Source organism: Lepidothrix coronata, unplaced genomic scaffold, assembly GCF_001604755.1.
Source record: "Lepidothrix coronata isolate B3197 unplaced genomic scaffold, Lepidothrix_coronata-1.0 Scaffold125, whole genome shotgun sequence".
In the NCBI taxonomy this organism is placed as follows: domain Eukaryota; kingdom Metazoa; phylum Chordata; class Aves; order Passeriformes; family Pipridae; genus Lepidothrix; species Lepidothrix coronata.
In genome coordinates, this window is record NW_016690305.1 from 1,296,909 (window position 1) to 1,318,116 (window position 21,208).

Here is a 21,208-nt window from a genome sequence, read left to right on the forward strand (position 1 = left end):
ACTACATGGCTACAGAAAGGTAAAAGCACAGTATAAGATGCGGAAAATTGGGCTGCAACCACAAAAAGGATGGGAAGATGTTGAGGGAAGAACGCACTGATTGTAGGGAATTACAGCAAGGGCTGCACCTTCCAGAGCAGAGCTCTGACTATGAGCCAGTGGCTAATGCCAAGTCCAACGGGACCACAGGAGTGGGGTGTTGGAAAGTGATAATGGCACAATGTGATGGGAAGCCATGGCTTGGATGTGCAGGGGTTCTCAGGAAGGTGAGGAGGGAGCCCCTGGCAACTGGGACATGGGGAGAAAAGGGGAGATGCAGCCTCATGGTGTGGGAAGAGACAGGATGTCGTCAAGAGTTCATACCATGGTGCAGCACTAGGGAGCCCAAATCTGACTTCTATGGCTCCAAGAAAATATTACAGGAGAAGAGAGTAAGGAAGGAAAGAGGTAAGGCAGCATCCTGCTGAGCCTGGGCACACTGATCACTGTCGGAATAGAAAAGCTCCAGGGCAGGTCTGAACCTGGGCACTGGGAAGAGCGTGGCCTAAGCTGGGCTACTGGGCAGGGGAACTGGGGAGGCTCAGAGAGGCACTCTGGGGATGGCAACCAGCCAGGTGGTCGGGGGCAATTGCAGGAGCCCCTGAGGGCAGTCTGGGGGGCACTGACAGATGCTGAAGGGCATTTAGGGGGCAGCTGTTAACGAGCACTTGAGAAAGAGTTCGTTATGAGGATCCCTACGAGGCATTTTGGGGTCCGCAAGTCCATGGAAAGTGTGGGGGCTGTTTTCAGGGGGTCTCTGAGGTGTGGGCTGGGGGTCGCCGGCAGGTCCCTGAGGGGCGGCTGGGGGTGTCACCGAAAACGTAGGAATAAATAAAACCCTTTAACACAACCCCTTTACAATTAAAGACCTTCCCAGCAAGGGGTGAGGGGGAAATGGCCGAGCCCCTGAGGGGCGGTTTGGGGGAATGTGAGGCGGCCGCTGGCAGGTCCCCGAGGGGCGGTTTGGGGGAGTCAGCGGCAGATCCCTGAGGGGCGGTTTAAGGGGTGTGAGGTGGCCGCCGGCAAGCCCCTGAGGGGTCGTTGTGGGAGGAGAGGAGCGGGGTGTGGGGGAGATCGGCGGCAGCTCCCTGAGGGACGGGCTCGAGGGGTTCCGTGGCGGACCGCAGGGGGAGGCTTGGGGGACGGCTCTGGCGACTCCCAGAGCGGCGGCCCGGGATGGCGGCAGCGCGGACCGTGCCGGGAGGGACGGGGAGGCGGCGGCACCGAGCGAGACGCGGAGGCAGCACCGGCCGCAGCGTTGCCGGGAGCCCGAGGCCCTGCCCGCGGCCCCCACCCGCCGCACGCACCTTCTGGCGGATCTGCCCGGACGTCGAGACTTTGCGGATGAGCTTCTGCGGGGAGCCGGGCTCCTGCTCCGGCTCGCTGTCCGACGACTCCTCGGGCGCGGCGCTGGCGGCGGCGCCCGTCCCGGGCTGGGGCTGCGCAGCCCCGGCCCCCGCCGCCGCCATGCTGCAGGACCGGCGGCGCGACCCGCGCCCCCCCCGCCCGCCGCGCGCACTGCACCGCCCGCCCGCCGCCACAGCGCCCCCTGCCGGCGGCGGGGGGGACGGGGGGCCCGGCCGCCCTCACGGGACGGGCTCGGCCGCCCGCGAACAGCCCGGGTACCCCTCGCACCGGGCTCGGCCCCGCTGCCCCTCCGCGGCCCCCCGAGAACCGCCCGAGCACCGCTCGCACCCCCGGCAGGTCCCAGCACCCCCGTGGCTCCCCGGGGCCAGCGCAAAGGCGCTCAGCGCAGCCCGCCCTGCTGCGGCGGAGCCCGGCAGCTCGGACCTCGGTCCCCATTCCTGTGGCTGCTCCAGCACAGAATCACAGAACTATTCCAGGTTGGATGAGACCTCTGAGATCGCCGAGTACAACCTGTGACCGCTCCCCACCTTGTCACCCAGCCCAGAGCACTGAGTGCCACGTCCAGTCGTTCCCTGGACACTTCCAGGGACGGTGACTCCACCACCTCCCCGGACAGCCCCTTCCAAAGCACTGCCCTTGTTCCCAGGATTTAACAACGTCCTGGGGGTACACCCTCCTCCCCAGGCTCGACCTGCCGAGCCGCCCCCCTGCCCAGAAGGCACTTTGGGGGCAGCGGCACCCCCTCCGTTCCCCACGGGCCCCGTGTTCCAGCTGGGATCTCATAGAATTGCACGTGGGGAAGGCACATGGCACCAAACCCGTCCCGTGCCGTGTTTGATACAAGCTGTGTTCAAACACGGCGGTTCCAGGGATGCCACGGCTCCCAGAGCTCATCCCGCTCCTGGAGCTGGCAGGCTCCCTACAAACGGAATCAAGAAATTGGATTGCTCCCCCAGCTGTGCAAAGGAGCAGCAGGTCCGACTCGGCAGAAGATCAACATAACACCACAACCAGAAGAAATGGAAGATAAAAGGAAAACAGTTCCACCTAGAGACCTTTTTCTGCTGACAGAAGTCAGCATCTGCTGGCTGAAGGGCAGGAGAACAGAAGTCCAGCTTGTCCCACAGGACAGGGAGCTGCAGAAACCAGCAGAAAGCCTCATTGCTCTCTGAGCAAATGTCCAGCATGAGCTAGACAGTGTCAGAAAGTGCTTTCCCCAGCCCAGGCAAAAGAACAGATTTAATAATCATTTTGACTCCACCCCATTGCACAGCAGAGTGCACTGTGATTTTGTCACACTTAGCTTACAGAAGTCACCACCACAGCTGAATTTGAGATAAAAGTCAGGTAGTGACAGAGGCCCCTCACAAGGCTGACATATAAGAAGAAAAAAAAAAAAGAAAAAGAAAGAAAATTAATCAGATCTCTGAGTTTGCTAGTCCTGTACTTACAGGTCCAGTAGCCGGGAACACTGAAGGAATCACCTCTGTGGAGGAAGCTGCAGTTTGAAGCAAAACTGGAAGACTGTTCCCCCTCCTTCTCTTAGCATTTCCAAAGGATTTTCTGAACACCAGCTCTCTGAGACCACCATATTCACAACCAGCAATTTGTTCAACCTTACTGTGTCTTCTGTGTGTTCTTTTCGAGCCACCAAGAAATCAGTAATAAAGATATTGGGGAAAAGCCTCCCCAGACATCCAGGTGCAAATGCCTGACCGTCCCCCAAACCCAAAGCTGAAATCACACCAAAATCATACTGACCACAAACACCTGAAATGGCCACAGGTTTCTTTAGCAGCAAAGCACTCAGTGCTCAGAAAGAGCAGAGCAAACCATTGCCTCCTGCAATTTCAGCTACTGTGAGCCAGCTGTGATAACAGACACACTGGGGGACAGGTGTACCAGGAACCCTGAACTCAGCCAGGGACAGGGGGATCAGGGAGAGCACTGATGGAACCCTGAGGACAGCCGCGGTCTTCATTCCCTGCTTCCAGCAAGAGCAGCTTACAGAAGCAAAACAGGAGAAGGGTTTACTTTTAACCCAAACTCTTTGTGCTGGAGGCCCCATGTAAAGATGTTTGGTTAAAACCTTTGGACCACCTGTAAAAGTTGGGCTTGTAGCCACGATGATGTCGGTAACAAAAGACAAACCAGCCTCTGCTCAGAAAACACGGCCTGTATATAGAATGATTGTGCAGAAATGCATCTCAAAAATGTCTCCCTCGTTTTCCTCTCTGTTACAAGCACATCGGTAACTAAGATATGTGTGATGCTCTTAATGCCATTTTCTGGCACGTAGGGTGGGAAAGATAAGTTTATATTAATAAATTTAGGCCCTGCATGCAGACTTTTCAGGAGAATTTAAACCCGGGACACTGAAAAGCAGATTTAAAGCAAAAATGAGAAAAAGAAAACACCAGTTGTTTTACATGCAAAATGTAATTAGCTGATGCAACTCACTTCAGCTAAAACCTAAGTGAGATTCAGGAAAGGATCAGACAGTTACATGAATAATGTGAATATCCAGATCAACAAGAGAGAACAGTTTACAGTCTCATTTCTTAGAGCATAAACCAACCTCTGGCAGATGCATTTTGGAAAAGGCTCCTCAGGGAAGGCTGCCTCATAATTTCCTCCTTAATTTTCCTGCACCCTCTTTTGAAGCAGTGTTGCCTGCAGGAAACTATTAAATACAGGATCAGCCTGGACTGGCAGTTCTCTCTTTGGGGTTGCATACAGGGAGCTTTGTTAAGGAATTCCTGGACAGTGCACACTATCTCATCTTTAACAATGTGGTTGTACAGCATAATGCTAGAAAGCAAATACTGTGTATCAGCCTTATATCTGCTGAGGGAGACAACTTGCAGAACATTTAATGGTACAGAAAGGGGTTGTTATCCACATGGGGACAGTCCAAGCACTGAAATCATGCACTGGATGAATGTGGTAAAGCATAAACACAAAAGCAACCAAAAGGAAATAAAATCAGTTTTGTATAGTCTGCTGAGAAACTTCAGTGAATCACTCAGGGCTGCAAGCCAGCCTTCCAGGCTGGGATTTGGGTCACTGGCACTGCAAAGTCACAGATTCTGACACCGAGGAAGTCCAGGCAGGCTGCACAAACCCTCATTTAACTCTCGCCAGTGCTGAAAGCAACCAACCTTTTTATTAGGCAGCCCTGAAAGCAGAAGTCATGACATGGCAGCCTTCCTGTCCTCCTCTGGTAGCTCGAGTAAGCACCAGGGGCTGTGTTTGCCACATTCTCCCAAGGTGAAGCTTGTAATAAGCAGTAGAGATCCATGATGTTGTGTCCACTGATCTCAGGGCTGATCCCTGCATGACCACGTGTGCAATGAGAACATGCACTTTACTAAAAACTCAGGTCCTAAATTCCTAATTCAAGTCTGACTACGCAGCTCCTCTGGCAGCTTGTTCTTTCAGTCACTCATCAGTTGAGGGTGAATTCTTGTCCTCTTCATCAGGTGTATTTTTTAGCTGCTGACGAGCAAACTCCTCAAATACCAGCTCTGCTTCACTGCAATGGCAGAAACAGGGGTTTGAAAATGATGTCAGCCATGTTTTGTACCAGCAGACTACGAGCAACAGATAGGAGGGAGAAGAGAGGCCTGGAGCAGCCTGGTAATGTTTCCTTTGACTCCAAGGGGATTTGGATCACATCCCCACAGGCACCATCTTCACTGGTGCTATTCTAGCTAACAGGAAAAGCAGTTAATTGAGCAAGTCAGGACACAAACTGAGGAGGTTTTCATGGGTAACGAATCATGTCCATTCCAGCTACATATTTATCAGCTATCTGAACAGCCTGCAGCCTGAAAGGGGCTTTGTCCAGGAATAAAATGTGCAACTTTTCATCCTTATTCCTTCTGTACTAAAATAGAGGCACATGGTCAAATCTATTAAGTTCCTGAGACTTTGAGCTACAGAACATCAGGTGAGCACGAACATACCCCTCCCTCAACTGTGAGGCAAAACATGTTCTCTTAATCAAATTTCACATGGTCAGCCCTTGCTGGTTAACTGAGAGCAGTCATTTGTCAGGCCACAGTAACTTGCTCACTTTGGATTCTAAGCTGGGGATTTTTGGACAATTTTGAGAAGTTTTCAAAAGAGTCAAAGCACAAGTGCAGCCAGAATGTGAAATACTAAAAGAAACTTACCCATCCTTCCCTGCAGTCACCCACATGCAGCAAGGGAGGAAAAAAAGACACGCCAGGTAGTTAGAACAGCAGATGCTGAAACATTTCCAAAATGTTTAATGCAAAGATGTATAGACTGACAAGTCAAAGCAGTGACAAGCAGTAGGATTTGCAGCAGTATAAGGAGAATTCCAGAAAGTCTCAGAATGTGCATACATGCACCTGATGAAGCAAAACTTGATCTCCCAAATGGAAAAGCACTCCAGCAACATTGTCCAAGCCATCAGAAGGGCTGAGAAACCAAGAGAGATTCTCCCATCTATGCTTGCTTGTGGTCACAGCTGGGGGAGACATCTGGGCACACACTTGGACTCTGAGCTGACAGGGCCTGTGTGACATGGTGTCAGCTTTAACTGCTCTGTCACTGTGACTGAAGGACTCAGTTGAAGAGAAGACATGCTCTTGTTCAGTAAACATGAGGGGACTAAAATCAGAGGTCAGAGTAAAGAAAGGCCTCGTGGTCTCTCATTAGATATAGGTTATGCCCTTGAGGCAACACTCCTGATTTCATCTTTCCCTAAAAATAGCCCCAAGACCTTTGGCATTTGTGTTTCTTTAATGGGATCTTTGCTAACCACACTAACAAATGCTGCTTGCTAGCAGGATTCCCTGGAAGCTGTTTCAGCACAGTCTAAAATAAGCAGAACAGACTGTATTTGCAGGGATTTTTTTGTTCTCACAGTTACTTTATCTTTAGCAAGTCGCAGTCACTTCAGTGGCTTACTTGTCCTGGGTTTGAGTCAGGGAGCAAAGCCCATCTCGTTCTACAGAAGTCATTGGGGATCTGGGATGCCTCAGCAACTGGAGAACTCATTACCTGGAGAATTCTCATCCACAGCACACACTGAAATCAAGGGTGAGTGGTGACAAGCACTGCTGGAAAAGTCAGCATCAGAAGTGTGCCAAATGGGGCTGCTCCAGCCAAAATGCCTCAGAATGCCTCAAAGGATGGATCATGCAAAGACAGTCCTGATGGTATCTATCCAGACACAGATGGTTTCCTCTACTCCCAGAAGCCAAGATGAAGTCTGGAAAGTCTCAGGGCGTGTATGCTTGATTGCAACGGAGTTAAAGTAAAACTTTTAGAACTTCTAAAATTTCCAACACATCATTCACATTTCATTTTTCCTCCAATTTTTATTTGTTAAAGAGTCTGCTCTCTGAGGTACACTCATTGCTATGGGAACTGTGGTGTCAGTGATGTGGGTGAAGCTGAGCGAGATCCCACCAATGTCATTTGAAACCAATTTTGCAAAATGGATTGAAGGGGAAAATAGGTTTTGTTTCATTTGGGCATATACTTTACTGCGAGATAAATGATTACTGAATCAATACATAGTGTGGCAGCAGAGTAATGCTTATTATATAGCTCAGAAGGCTCAAGTTTACATTCAAAGATGCACTGCTTCACCCTCAGGCTGTGGCACTGCCTCCCACGTGCCACACTGGCACCCTTGCAAGAGGCCTGCTCCAGAGTCCTCTTTCTGTCCAGTGCCTTATTTAATACTATAAAATTGAAAAATTCCCAGAAAATGGGTAGACTTTTGCTTTTTTTAATTAACATTCCAGCAATTGTTTTGAGGGTTGGGATGGGAGGGGGACTGATGTGGCTGCAGAAATGCCATCATACTCTCTGCAGGGTTTTCTGTGAGCTTTCATTATGCAGCCACAGAAATGATTCCATATAGTTAAAGTTGTGGCATACGGTAATTTTCATTATAAGCTTGCTTAACCTCTCTTAACTTTATGGGAGAGGGGAAAAATAAAGGTAGCTTCTGTTATTTTTCAAGACATTCAAGTGCTTTAAAAATTCGCTATTTTCTGGAAGTCACAACACCAATACAGGGAAGGTATTGCTTTACTATTAGAGGGACAAAGCATTTTTGGGTTTCCTGAAACCAGCCCTTTCGTGCAAGTTTAACCAGGGAGCAGATAAACGACTATTTGTTGAACAACAGCCAAAACAAGGACCAGGGTCTAAGACATAAGCCCACAAAATGTAAAACATCAGGAGATGGGCAGGAAAACCCCAGACCAAAGAACTCACAGCTGAGACCACAGCCTTGAGGAAAACCCAGCAGGAGCTTCTGGGCTAACTGCTGACCGGGAAAGGTCTTGGAAGCATGAAGGGACACAGCCCAGTTTGAGTCTATCTTTAAAAGAAATAGATCCCTACACATTTTTTGTCAGCAGGAAGAAAAGACAGACTTGCCAGTGTGACAGGAGCTGCTTCGCCTAAAAATAACCCCCCAGGGACCACATGGGTCTAAACCCAGTCAAAAACCCAGCACAGATAAAACATGCAAATCCCAGACTCCCAGGGGTCCGAGAGAAGGAAGCTGTAAATAAACACAGGAAAGGGAAGGTGGCAAGCCTCTCCTTTTCTGTCTCCTCCGGGCACAGGGAAGAAGGACCAAGCAATCTGGAATAGCCATGCACCGGGACAGACCTGCTTTTCCCTGAGGAATGGAGGCTCCAGAGCTCTCATGGACAGCTAGACAGGGCAGAGCAATCTGCCGTGCAATAAAACACATGGCACTTGGTCACACTCACCCCGCTTGGCCCTAAAAAAATTAAACCATGTGCTTGGGAAGCTTGTGCTTCTGAAGTTCTCTACTCTCAAGTCACCTCTGCATGATTAAAGGCATTATGTTTTACTTCTGCCATAAATCACCTTGGCTGGAGAAAAGGATTATTCCCCCACTGCAAGGAATAAATCGTAATATGTGGCGGTTTTTAGTCCCACTTCAGCTTTGACTCTCTAAGTTGGTTCCTTTGACTCTTTTCTCCCAGCTGTGCCTTCAGACAAAGTCAAGTGCAGCAGGGAGGTGCAACAGGCAAACTGGTTCCTACTGACTCATCAGTACAAACAAAAGGGAACGGAAAGAGAAGATGAGGAGTGATCTCGAAATTCCCTAGGCATGCACCCCTGCCTACATCCACTGCACAGGCTGCTGAACAAGCCAACAAAGAACAGTTCCTTCTTTTGGGACCTTTGAGAGCCTAAACACTGTTTGTTGAAGCTCCATCTCTGCAATTAAGTCTTGATTTGCTCGATTCCAAATTAGATGGTGTTTTACTAATGAAACACATTGTATTTCTCAGGGCTCATGAGCTAAAGTGGTAGAATAAAAAATTAAAAAGCCTGAACTCACAGTTGGGAAAAGTGATTAGGCACAGTGCATGGAAAACTACCAGCAATAAAGCTGGAAAGGATTTGACTTTACCAGCTTCATCTGGGAGGCTATTTTATTCACTGCAATAAGCTCAGACCCCACATTCCAGCACACTTTTCAAGTCAGCTATGCAGGACTCAGATGAGTTTTCTGTTGTGTTAAAGTATCTTTTTTTAAGAGAAACCATGTATTTCCCGAGGTAACCATTTGCAGGGCTTTCCCAGGGGATAGCTCCTGAAACTGCCTGCCTTTTCCTTCAGTTTATAAGGAAGCTGCAGTTTCCATGTGTACAGAATGCATGGACCATAGCTGTCTTCTGACAGCAAGCCCCTGCAAGACTTTGATGTAGCAAACAATACATGGGCCGTGCCCCTGGTAAGAGGATGTGCTGGGGGAAGCGATCTGAGAAATATTACAGTTCTCCATTTCCCCTCCAAAGTCTTCTGCCCACATCCTTTTGAGTGTCCTTTATAAAGGAGTACATCAGCCCTCCTTTGAATTGATCTTAGAAGGGAAAACTGCCCGACTTCCATTTTTCCTCATACTACAAATGCTTCTCCCACAATTATAAAGTAATAAAAAGGGGGTTGTGGCATTGTTAACACCAGAAAAAAAACTCACGCAAAAATATTCTCACTGTTTTAAAAATGTAAAATTCTTTACAGTTGCCTATGCCTTTGGATGAGCCTCCTTAGAAGTTTTCAAGCTTCCCTTGGTGTCCATGAAAGCTCTGGATTTTGCATCCTGAGCTGCCCACAGGCCCTCACCAGCCACTGCTCCTGGGGCCACCAGTGCCATCCCAGCCCCTCACCATGCTCTGTCTGTGCTCAGGGGCTGTGCTGGCACAGCTCACAGCAGGGGCTTTCCCAGTGAAAATGAGAGTTTCCTGGAGTGCAATTCTTACAGGAGCAATAAAACCTACCTTTGCCCACTCTAGCACATCCATAATTAGCAAACCCCGATTCCCAGAGCACAGAGTGGATCACCAGCATCTCTGCTCATCGCTTACACTTGATTCCTGCAACAATTTCACAGCAGGGACTCAATGTTTCTAATGCTGCTGGTACAGAACAGAGCATCTATCTCAGGGTAACTCTTCTCACAGGTTCTGCCACCACCTTCCTGTGGTCACATTCTTAGAAACAGCAGCTTTAGGTACATTTGGGTCCAAAGAGAAAAAAAGAAAAGAAAAAGCAACACTGAAGCAGCCATGGGGTTTTTGTTTGAAGCCCCCCAGCTCTGTCCAACCACAGGGGCAGGCAAAGATGGTTCAGCTGTAACAGCCCCAGCACAGAAAGGCTGCTGTGTTTGTGTTCAGGAGCTGCTTCAGAGCTGGACAGGAGCCTCTGATTTCGTGTGACTACCTTGTCTCTGGCGTTCACCACTGGAGAACAGAGCCAGCCAGAGCCTGAGGAAGTGGGAGGAGAACACAGATGCTCCTGACAGCCTGTGGTTTTGGCATCTGATCCCAAGCCTCAAGATGCCTGGAGAAGGCTTACTCCTTACACTGCTCTAGAGTTCCCACACTTCCCTGCACAGATCTGATGCTGAGGAGACATTCCTCTTGGCTATTCACTGAACATAAAGGCCACATCATAAACACCATGGCCAATGCCACATCAGGATAACAGGGTCTCCAAAATCATCAATAGTTTTACCACCTCTTAACTTTGCTTAAAAGTATTTTGCTTTTTACAATGCTCATGTGTGTTAGGTATTTTCTGATGGTTTTTTTTTCCTTATCCTGGAATGTGGCTGGGAATTGCTGACAGCTTCATTTGGGACATTTTACTCTGTAGTCATGAGATTTAACTGTGCAGTGCTTCCTCAAGCCCCTGTCCTTTGAGCTGTGATTCCACAGATGAAAAGGGAACATGACTCATTTCCATTTTCTCCCATCTTAGCATCCCTCCTGCCTGTTATTTTGTGCCTTGAGGTTGATAGATAGATAGATAGATAGATAGATAGATTAGATAGATTAGATAGATAGATAGATAGATAGATAGATAGATACATATACACACATACACACACATAGAGCAGCTCCATATTGGAGCCTTGTGGGCTCTAAAGGCTTCCTGAAGCACAAATCCCTCTAAGCCTTACCCTGGTGAGATCTAACTGGAGTCTGTTAAGGAACAAAGGCAAAACTCAAGTGTCACTGACCTGCTGGGCTCCTTTCCTCAGGTTTGGGGTGCATGAGACGGAAGGGCAGCTCTGTGCCCACTTCACTTGAGGGAGAAGAGAGACTGCATCAGACCCACAGCTCCATTCATGCCTGGTCCAGACCTCTTCCCAGTTCAGGCCAGCCCGAGCCCCCAGCTCCACCTTCACCCATTCCTTCATATTTTCTAATCATAATTTTCCCCTCAAAGAGGAGTTAAACTCCAATTTCTCCACAAATACCCCAGGCATATCCATGTTCGTGAACTGGGTTTATTTGCATGGACATAAAATCAAAGATATCTTTGTAATTGCTTCATTTTCACAGCTGAATGCACAAACTTCTTGCTTCTATCAGCTTAAGGGACAGTTATTTTTTTTAGGGAGGTGGGAATGGGAATAGGAAAGAGGGTAAAAAGATGAATTAACAACTAGCACTGCATGGTCTGAAAAGGAAGATGACGTTTACCTGGAGGTGAGGTCTCCCAGCATGCTACAAAAGAAAACAAGGAGAAAAACAAAGAATATTTAATGGCTTTCCATTCTGGTGCTCTACCAAATGCTGTTTTATTATTTATTTACTGTCCTCATATACTGTTCTCTGCTTGCCACAAAGCATAAAATCCAAATAAACCTGCTTTTAAAAAAATAATCTTCATTTTTCATGTCATTCCCACGGAGAAAGAGCCTAAGTTTTTGAACTCCTGACCAAGTGTTGGGCATGGCCCCTTTTCCAAGAGCCAAAAGAGCAATTGGAGGTCCACAGAAGGCAGCAGGCATTTTATTGGGCTTTAGGCAAATCACTGATTCATTTTTATGCTAGAAAGAAGGACAGATGAATGAAATACAAATGTAAACAGTGGCTAACATCAACTGAGAGTTATTATCCTTGTCCTCTTTTGCACTATATCCTGGAACTAGCTCATGTTGATAACATCAGCTTTTCCCAGAAAGCTGGCTTAGTACAGAACCTGAGCTACATTATTTATGACTTTCAGGCAGATGTTTTCACCTCCTGGTCTGAAAGAACAACGCCAACATAAAGGCTCACACAAAGTTTCACTTAAGTTCTCACAAAACAGGTTATGGCTTTGAAACAAAATGTTGCAATGCAAACCAGAGGTTCCTGCTTGAGCCATACAGTCATGTGGTGCCTACAGATGGCAATCCAAACCCTCTGGTTCAGGTCAAGTTCTTTGGACAGGCCAAGATTGATTTCCAGGAAATTTATGCTTTAGGAGGAGCCTCACATCCTACAACATGTGCCCTTTCTCTTGGGGTGGACTGTCCTGCTCCCTCCCCACCCTCACTGATGGACACACACTCCCCTCTCTTAACTCTAGGCAGGTACAGCAGAAAGGGTGTCACACTTACCCTGGCACAGTGAGCTTCACTTTGACCTTGTAGGAAACCAGGATCCCCATCACTGTCTTGTCTATTCCATCCTTAATGCTGCCAGAGAAAACAGCAGCGTGAGGTGGCACAGCAACACGGCACAACACACACCTGGAGCAAGAACTAGGGGAACATCCTGAACGTGGTAGAGCAGACAAGCCTCAGGGACAGGCACCAGCTCTGCAGAGCTGTGACCACATACCCTGAGTGAGTGTGACAGCGTCAGTAATGCTGCTCACACCTGGACAAACAGTTACAAAGTCCTGACAGAAGGGTCTCCTCCATCCTCCCCTCTGCTTTATAACTCACCCACTGCCTGGGACCATTTAAAACTCCACTCACATAGTACTAGAAGCCAAGTTGGTGTCCTCATCCTTTAGTTTTCCATCCAGAGCTATTTCCCGCGTCTCCCGGTTATTTGCAAGCAAGGGCAAAAGTGTCAGTGTCTTGGTCAGGCTGCTGTTGGGCTGCACCTTTTCCCTGAAAATAATAAGGGAAATGATACACTCTGATTTGTGTTACATACCCAACCAAGAGAACTGCAAAACAGAAATTACAAAGCTGCCCAAAAGGAGAGGAATTTAACCCAATTTAGTTGCCTGCAATGCATATGTCTGCATCTCATCTAGTCAGTAAAATTCCCTTTATAATCAGCAAAGAAGAACAGGCACTTACAGGAAATGCTTGATTTCACATTAAGGCAGAAGAGTAGGTCAAAACTATAGAATCATACATGAGTTTAGTTTGGAAAAGACCTTTAGGATCATGGAGTCCAACTGTTAACCCAGCACTGCCATGGCCACCACCAAACCATGTCCCCAAGTGCCACATCCATTTTTTCTAATATCCCATCTACACCTCCCCTGGCACAACTTGAGGCCATTTCCTCTATGCTGCAGACCTCCAAATTTGGACAAAATGAATCCTAGCTAAGACCAATACTCAGTGGAAAACATGTCCCTAAGTTACAGAGCAAAACACCAGACAAGTGTAAAGTATCTGGGTATGCCCAGCCCTCCTCACAAAGTGAAGTTCAGTGCTGCCCTGCCAGGGCAGTGGAAAAAAGCAAGTGGTTCTCCATAATGCCAACAGGCTCCAGGTTTTCATGGACTTTCTCAGGCCAAAAAGAACCAAATGAAATGGTGTGGAAAAGACTGGCCTCAAGCTAGAGTATCCATGACTGCCACTCAAAGAGCAGCACCTTTCAGAAAAGTGCTGCACCTCTATTTAAAGATTTCCAGCAACAGGGAACCTTCCACAGCCCCTGCTAAGCTTGTCTAGTAAGCAATTACTCTTCAAACCTCTTCTGCAACCTCCCCATTCCCTGAAACATTGTGCAAGGTCCCTGCTGGCTCTCTGAAAAAGAGACCAGCTGCATCTACAGAGCATGGATGTGGCACACACATGAGGGAAGAGAGGAGAGAGCACTGCAACGACAGGCTGTAATTAGGAGAACCCCCCATTACTCACAAGGAGGGTCATTAAAAGGGTGCAAAGGAGCAGGAAGGGAGAAGCAGAGCATTCACTCACTGTGCTTCCTCAGCAGCCACCACTTTGGTATAGTAGTCACTGGAGTACAGCACCACATTGGCAACCTGCTCCACTGAGGGAGGAAGGAGAAAGCGAACATCAGTCGTGTGTGTGCACCAGAAGCAACACAGCTGCCCCTGCCCTGAGTCTCAGGAATGGGAACCATGACAAGGACAGCAGGAAAACCCATCCATCTGGAGCCTGAAAGGACCACCAGGTCTGACAGCCTGACCTGGACAGAGACCAACAGCACACCAACGGCCAGGGCCGATCTCCCATGAAAGGCACCCACCTTGGAGACAACAGAAACTCAATTACCCATGGTTTCCCTTGGGAGCCTTCTCTTTCCATTATAAAGACCTACCTCTTCCTTCTCTAACCATGTCTGCTTTTATCTCTGGTCCTGGTATCTCTTGTGTGCCTACAGCACGTGCATTTGCATTCAGGAGACACCATCATCACACAGACTGCAGTCAAGAGCCTGTGATAACAAATGGCTTATATTCTCCAATCTAACACAACCCCCCCCAAGGTAATTCTGACTGAAACACTGATGAGGAGAGAATCTGGGGACCAACAAGGTCTTTTAAAGCCTAATAGAGGCATATCAGACTAAAAATATTTGGGAATCGCTAAACAGTGCATCCAAGATGGGCACTGAAATGGCTTTTTCTGCTGTAGAGTTTTGTAGGAACCTCAGCCATTTTGTTCCTTCCCTGCCTTCTGTTCTCTTTCTCATCTCTTGTCTCTCAGACCATCTTCCTCAGCTCTGCAGCTTGTGGCATGAGAACATGTAGTGCCACAAATAAAACCCAGGCACAGTGCTGAGCTCAGCCCCTGCCCTCAGCTCCTCAGGAATCACAGCATCGCTGGCAGAGGAGCTGTTCCTCTCATTGCCTTGTTTCTGGAACACCAGGCAGAGCTGTATGGGAGCAAGGCACATTCACAGTTAGCAGGAGCATCACACTGACAGGGAGCCCTTCCCACTGCCCTCCCTGAAAAGGGGTGGATTTTCCCCCACAGCACCTGCCTTGCTTGCCCACTGCAGGTGCCAGACCCTCTCTCTTTACTAGATGGAACAATCTGGTGCCTCAAATTAAGACTTAGAACTAACCACAAGAGTCAGGAAAAAAGCTGCAATGTTTCACTTGATGAACAGCAAAGGAACAGCAACAGACAGGGTGGAGGGACAAATTCTGTACTCCCTAATCACTTTCTTAAGCTGTTGCAAGCACTAAATTTTGGCTCTCTTTCAGTCCTATTCCGCTCAAAGAATCCTAAACAACAGTCAAAACATACCCTGGACTTTGATCTTCTTCACTGTTTTCTCCGTGCTGTTGTTGATGGTGACAGTGACTGGAATGGGCTCGCCATGGTAGTACACCTGGAAGGAATTTGATGCTCAGAAGTCCAGCCAGGACACTTCTCCCAAGCCCTAATCCCCTCTAGTTCCCCCAGATTACATCTCACAGAAGCTGAATAAGGGAAGATGACCCTTCCCAATGCTTCATGACCCTTCTTTCAATGACTTTTTTAGCCTCAAATGTGTCTGGTAACAGGGTTTCAGCCTCCCCTAACAGCAGCTGCTGACAGGAATTACATTCCCTATAGCCCTTGAGTGGTGGGACAAGTCAGTCTGAGCTGAGACAGCAACACATGAAGTAGCTGCTTTGGGCAGCAAAATGCACACTGGCCTGCCAATCCTGGGCTGTCCACAGCCCTGGAGCAAGTGTCTCCCTCACCTCTTTGCTGAGGCAAGCTTTCAGCTGGAGGGGCTTGCTGGACATGAAGAACTGCCAGGTGGTCTCTGCACAGGGCTGGGGTCCCGGCTCCTCTGGAGCGTACTGCACCTTGCGGATCAGCAGACGAGCAGAGTTCCTGGGAAGCAGCAGAGGAAAACGTGGTGGTACCTTGTGCTTGGCAGAGGCAGGAGTTCTGCACTCACACGTGTTTACCCCCAAGAAGTCCACTGACAAGTGGGGCACAGCTGAACAAGCAACCGAGGGGCATCACTGGAGCACCCACCCCCTTTAAGGGGCAAAGCTGAAGACAGACACATACATTCTGTTACCTCTTATGAATTCTCTCTTCCACATTCTCTGTTGAGAAAGCTTTTACCTCAAAGTCCACCCCGCAGGTCTGCCAGAGAGAGAGAGGACAGCTGTGAGATGAGGGTCAGAAGCCAGGAGCATCTGCACATGCTTCAACATCTTTCTGCACACCAGAAATTGGCAGATTCCTGCCAGCTGCAAATTCTTCTGCCCTCCTACCGCTGTAAGAGAGAGCCCTGCCAACCTGGGTGGCAGAATCTACCTGTTCCATGATGCTTCTGGTAAATGAGGCCTAATTCCCAGCCTCCTGAAAGGCTTTCTGTGAGAGCAGTGCTGTAGAGGTCACAGCATAAGACTGATCAGTGTGCAGGGCTCTCCAGCCCACCTTGGATTTCTGAACTGAATTTCTGAATTGGCTTTGTAATGCCAACACCTTCTTTCCCAGCATCTAAGGAGTGGGAGTGATCAGGTCCAGCTGACCTTTGCTTTAACAGGTTTATAGTATCATGGGACATCTGTGTGAGTCCCAAGTAACTCTCTACAGAGAAATTTTTGCTAGAATATCATTCCCTGACATAAAACACAGCTTATCCTTGTTGCACTGGATTCTGCACCTTGCCTGTTCTGCTGTTCAGAGAAGCATCCAGTGAAGTATAAAAAGAATATTTTAAATGGTATCAGAAACCTTGCAGAACATCTCATTATTTAATGACTTTTACTCCAGGCCTTTGGTTTGTTTACACACATGCACAAACCAGCCCTTTTCTGCATTTAATTCAGAGCAGGTCTTAACACGTATTATTTATAGCAATATATATTAATCTAATTTAGGCACTCTGTCTCCTTTCCTTTCATGTAGCCTCACAGCTACAACCATTTTATGTGCAACCAACCAACAAATCGTGGTAATCTTAAGGAAGCTACAGCATTGCACATTTTTGTAGTCTTGCTGCTGTTTGTCTGGATTCCCTTTCTTATTCTGAGGACTTCGATTCCAACTCTGTGACATACACTTGTAGCCCTTAAGTCAGGTTCCTGACATTTGTGGCACAGCACAGTAAAATCCAGCATCACCTTCTCCTACTCTCAAGCTGGACAAATATATTCATGTGACTTTTTTCCATCGGACTTTCCCCAGCCATGATAAGCAGAAGTGTCCCGTTGGTCTCACCTTATCAACATCACGAGGTGCAGGCTGCAGACAGACTGAGCAAGGCAGGTAATCTGGAAACTGTGGGAGGAAGAAGAGAAAATACCCCAAAGCAATATTACACAGATATTCTAGGTAATTTATTCCTCACAAAAGCAATTCCGTAGACAATGGGTCAATCCCTGTCACGCAGTAACCCTTTGGAATTCTGGCTGGTACACTTGCCTTGTGTGACAAGTCCCTCTCTTCCAAAAATACTTTAACAGTCCAGATAGGGGGGGAAAAAAAGTAAAAAAAGCCTAGGCACAACCTGGATCCTCCCAGGGAATGCTGAGGCAGACATGTCACCGACAGTACTGGAAGCATATCCTGTCAGAATCAGTTTGGCAGGGAGCTGCTATTTGTTGACAGCATCTGCTAAAGAGCTTTTCATCTGCTTATTTGATCCATAAGGGTTTTAAAGCAAAAGGATTTGGTGCTGAGGCAATGGTATAAAGTATTCCAGCCCCTCAGGAATGGGAAGGCGTAGGTATGTGGGGCTGTTGCCAGCACAAAGCCATTGCATATTCCCTTGCCATTTCAAAGAAAGCACTTTTCCCAGTGCAGTGATCATTGTGCAGTTAGGATCATCTTGCACTTTACTTCTTAGGATGGCAAGAAGAAAAAAAAAACAAACATTTGTACACCTCCTGTCATTCAAAACTGGAATTTGCAGAATGTGAATTCACCATTAATTCCCACTTTCAGTCCATCACTGGGCCTCGACAGCCTGGTAAGAACAGACAAGGAGAAGAGTCAGAGGCTATTCTGAGATACTCACTGTAAAGAAAAAGGGATAAGCATTTTTCCCCAGCTTCTTTAGCAGAGATTCCTGCAAGTGAGTAAGAGGCTCTGGCTTGTCAGCAGGAGGGAACACTTGGAGCCTGGAGAAGAACAGGTCCCGTCGGAAGGTGAGGCCCATCACATCGATGTCCTCCTGGCCGTACCGGAAAGCACAGGTGAGGGACACGTACACTGGGGACAAGCACAGGACAAGTCAGGCCCGCAGCAGGGTAACAGTTGATGCCTTAAGCCCCTAATGTTTTTTAATTTTCTAGTATTTGTAAGACTTGTAAGTTTTATAAGTAGTGGAAGTAGATTTTAAAAGCAGCAACCCCCCCCCCTTTGTCCCTTGTCCCTTTCCCTTTCTCTAGCACCCTTGTTTATACATTCCTTAACCCTCTTACCCCATTCTATGCTCCCCATATCAATCCTACTCCTGAATACAGCAGAGATGTTTAGTCTTTTGTCAAGGCAAGGCCTAAATTGTTGGCAGAACAGCATATCAGGGCCTAAACCACAGAATACGGTCAAGAATTAGGTAACTATGTACCCTTTGTGCTCTGATGAAGAGGAAGGGGGGATGAACACAGGGTCCCAAAACCCCCAGACCCATTTCTCAGGGGGTGGACCCCGGGGCAGACCAGAGTAAAGGCCACAGGTGGACACATCTGGGATTGGATGGATGGTATTATAAAATGTAACCTCTCAGGCACTGCCAGCACGTGTCTTGTAACATCTTAGCCTTGGCAAAATAAACCCTTTCTTGTCTCACCCCTAATTAACTGCTCTGGAGATTTTTTCAGCACTAAAATTCCACGGCAACACAGTGCAGCCAGGGTGGGACCTGGAATGCTCCTGCACTAGAGACGTGGAAACTCATCTCAACACTTGCATAACCCAGTGAGTATTCACACCACACGTAACAACTTACGTTACGTTGAGCAGGAAACCCATTTGTACCCTCAGAACAATAAAAAGGTTCTATCTCAGCAATCTCACCTCACAAGATAACAATTTCTGAAACACACATTGCATAAAACCTCAAACCTTTTTTCCCCTTGATAAGAGCAGGATCCACCAATACAACACCATCTGAAAGGAAGTTAAAAAATAACGATTAACAGAGGCTAATCAGGGCTGAGAGAGCAGGAAGGGCAGCACGTTTCCCTGGGGACTTACCCACAGGTTCCACGTTCCCAATGTTGTCAATGAAGTCCCGCTTTCCCAGGTAGATTGTCAGCTGTGGGGAGGAGATGACAGATGAACTACAAATGTTTGTGATTGTGTGTTGAGGGAAGGGGGACACACGCGCATCAGAGAGCTGTAAATCTTGCAGAGATCAGGACAACTCCATTTTAAATGGAGTAATTATTTTTTTCCAGCAAACATGCAATCCCCATAGGATTATCCACCTGGACTCACCAGGATTATCCACATGCTTCCGGACATCAGAACTGAAGACCTGATCTAGACCAACTCCCAAAAGTACAACACAAATACTTGTGCACGGGACCAAGAACTGTAGATTCAAAGATTTCTGGTGCCATCAGGTTGGAAAGATGTTTTAAACATCTACCAGCAGGAGTACAACCCAGGAGGGGGGTGAGGTGAGCTGCCTTCCTCTTGTATTATTATAACATTAGAAGTTTGCCCTAAGAATTGTTTACATCATCTCCTCAAACTTAGTGCTAATTACGGTTCATGGTTCTTCTTCAGGAAAAAATGAAGGCGACAGGAAAGAGTTTTCTATTTAGTCTCCAGTCTCACTACAGGTGAAACTCATACGTAAATAAACCCCTTCTTACAGTACTCACAGCTTTGTCACGGGTGCTTTTTTTGAAGATAACTTGTTTTTGTGGAGAACCAGCATTCTTCCCATCCATCCCTGGCTTTTGAGCCTCAGGGCAGCTGACAGTTAAAGATGGGGATGTGACTGTGGGTGAATGAAGGTTTTCTGCCCCAAAATGTCCTGGGAAAGATGCCTGGGGAAAACAGGTGGATGAGACAAAAGCAGAATCATACTTGGTGGGTAAAGCACTGTACTCCTACATATAGTTTGCCATTTCAGAGCTCCACACATACCCAAATGTTGGCTAAGGCTCAGTCTAGGAGCTACAAAGGTGGTTTGTGTTGATAAGGGGTCAGACTGAACCCAAAATGAGAACACATCTGCCCTACTGCATTTTTCTCAACCCAATGCAACCCATCACTGAACTCAAACCAGAATGGACTTTAAGAATAGAACAGTCCAGCTACCTGCCCAGACAGGCAACAGTTATAATCAGGGGTAGGGAACAGCTTGCACCCAAAGGACAACAACAGATGAAATAAAATTCTTCAGGAGGAGAAAAAAAGGCAGGGGGGAAGGGAAGGGGTAAAAAAAAAAAAAAAAAAGAGAAGGGGAGAAAAAAACAGAAGAGAAACGGGAGACCACAAAGGCACAAGAGATATCCAGAGTGAGAAGTCCAGAAAACCTAAGTGGTACAAAGCAGAGAGATTAGTTTTTCATTTTGTTATGTCATAAAATAGCATCCAGTTAATGATCAGACAGCAAATTCAAAAGAAGGTGGAGCTCTTCCCCAGTTAACAGAAGATTCAAGGCGGCTCTGGAAATCACCAGTATGAGTTGGATCATAGGACTAGACACATTCACAGGGAACAGGCTTTTGGCAGCCGTTGGACAGGGTGATTCAGGTGCAACCTTACCCCTGTAAGATGCTGAAGTTGAGGAGCAGCACCAGGAAAGGACGATGCTGCACTGCCCTGTCCTTACACTTCTCCCCATCACACCGGAGTGAGGGGTTAGACACTGTTAGACACACCCCCGGCCTGCTGGTGTAGGACTGTCCTCACCATTTGCTCCCTTTCTATTTCCCTGCTTGCTCTCCCATTTTAAAACTGCTTCAAGAATGAAACAGTTTCTAGGGCCTATTTGCAGACAACAAACCATAAAAAAAAAGGAAATAGTTTGCTTCTTGGAAAGCTGAAAAAAAATGTACGGCAGAGGTTATAAAAAGACTGTACACATTTGAGAATTTCTGTTTTATGAAGTAGGTTTTCCATGTCCAGACCAGTATATGTTGCTGACTAGATGTGCTACTCATGCTGTACTCAAATAAACAAACAAGCAAATAACATTAAATACCTTGCTGTGTTCCCAATGACACAGGAGCTTCCACAGACAACGATGGGGACTCCTAAACTCCTAAGGAAAGATGACTTTCCCAGGCAGTCGTGTCCTGTTCTTCTTTGCCTCTACCAGAGGGAATCACTGACCTCTTCACAAACAAGGAAGAC

The 21,208-nt window shown here is 47.6% G+C and overlaps 2 protein-coding genes across 5 annotated transcripts in view; both read right to left on the reverse strand.

Annotated features, from left to right (window-relative positions):
• Positions 1-1,476, reverse strand: part of DGKD (diacylglycerol kinase delta) — a 58,641-nt gene extending 57,165 nt beyond the window's left edge. Inside the window, exon 1 of the mRNA XM_017826215.1 lies at positions 1,347-1,476. The gene's annotated coding sequence lies outside the window, so the exon portion shown is untranslated. The remainder of the gene's footprint in view (positions 1-1,346) is intronic.
• A 2,408-nt stretch (positions 1,477-3,884) lies between these two features.
• On the reverse strand, positions 3,885-21,186 carry SAG (S-antigen visual arrestin). Of its 4 annotated transcripts, none has more exons than XM_017826236.1 (16): positions 21,057-21,186; positions 19,726-19,893; positions 19,091-19,151; positions 18,959-19,003; positions 17,910-18,103; positions 17,111-17,170; positions 15,960-16,027; positions 15,631-15,766; positions 15,188-15,272; positions 13,889-13,961; positions 12,701-12,838; positions 12,338-12,415; positions 11,433-11,456; positions 10,967-11,031; positions 5,586-5,595; positions 3,885-4,942 (listed from the first exon to the last, which is right to left on the reverse strand). In XM_017826236.1, the coding sequence occupies exons 2-16, from the start codon at positions 19,792-19,794 to the stop codon at positions 4,849-4,851; spliced, it is 1,200 nt and encodes a 399-aa protein (XP_017681725.1). In that variant the 5' UTR covers positions 19,795-19,893; positions 21,057-21,186; the 3' UTR covers positions 3,885-4,848. The 4 variants fall into 4 exon arrangements, with proteins under 4 accessions (XP_017681725.1, XP_017681726.1, XP_017681728.1 ...); XM_017826238.1 differs by lacking the exon at positions 5,586-5,595 and adding an exon at positions 8,074-8,137 and having other exon boundaries at positions 4,884-4,942; XM_017826237.1 differs by lacking the exon at positions 5,586-5,595.
• Between the last annotated feature and the right edge of the window lie 22 nt (positions 21,187-21,208).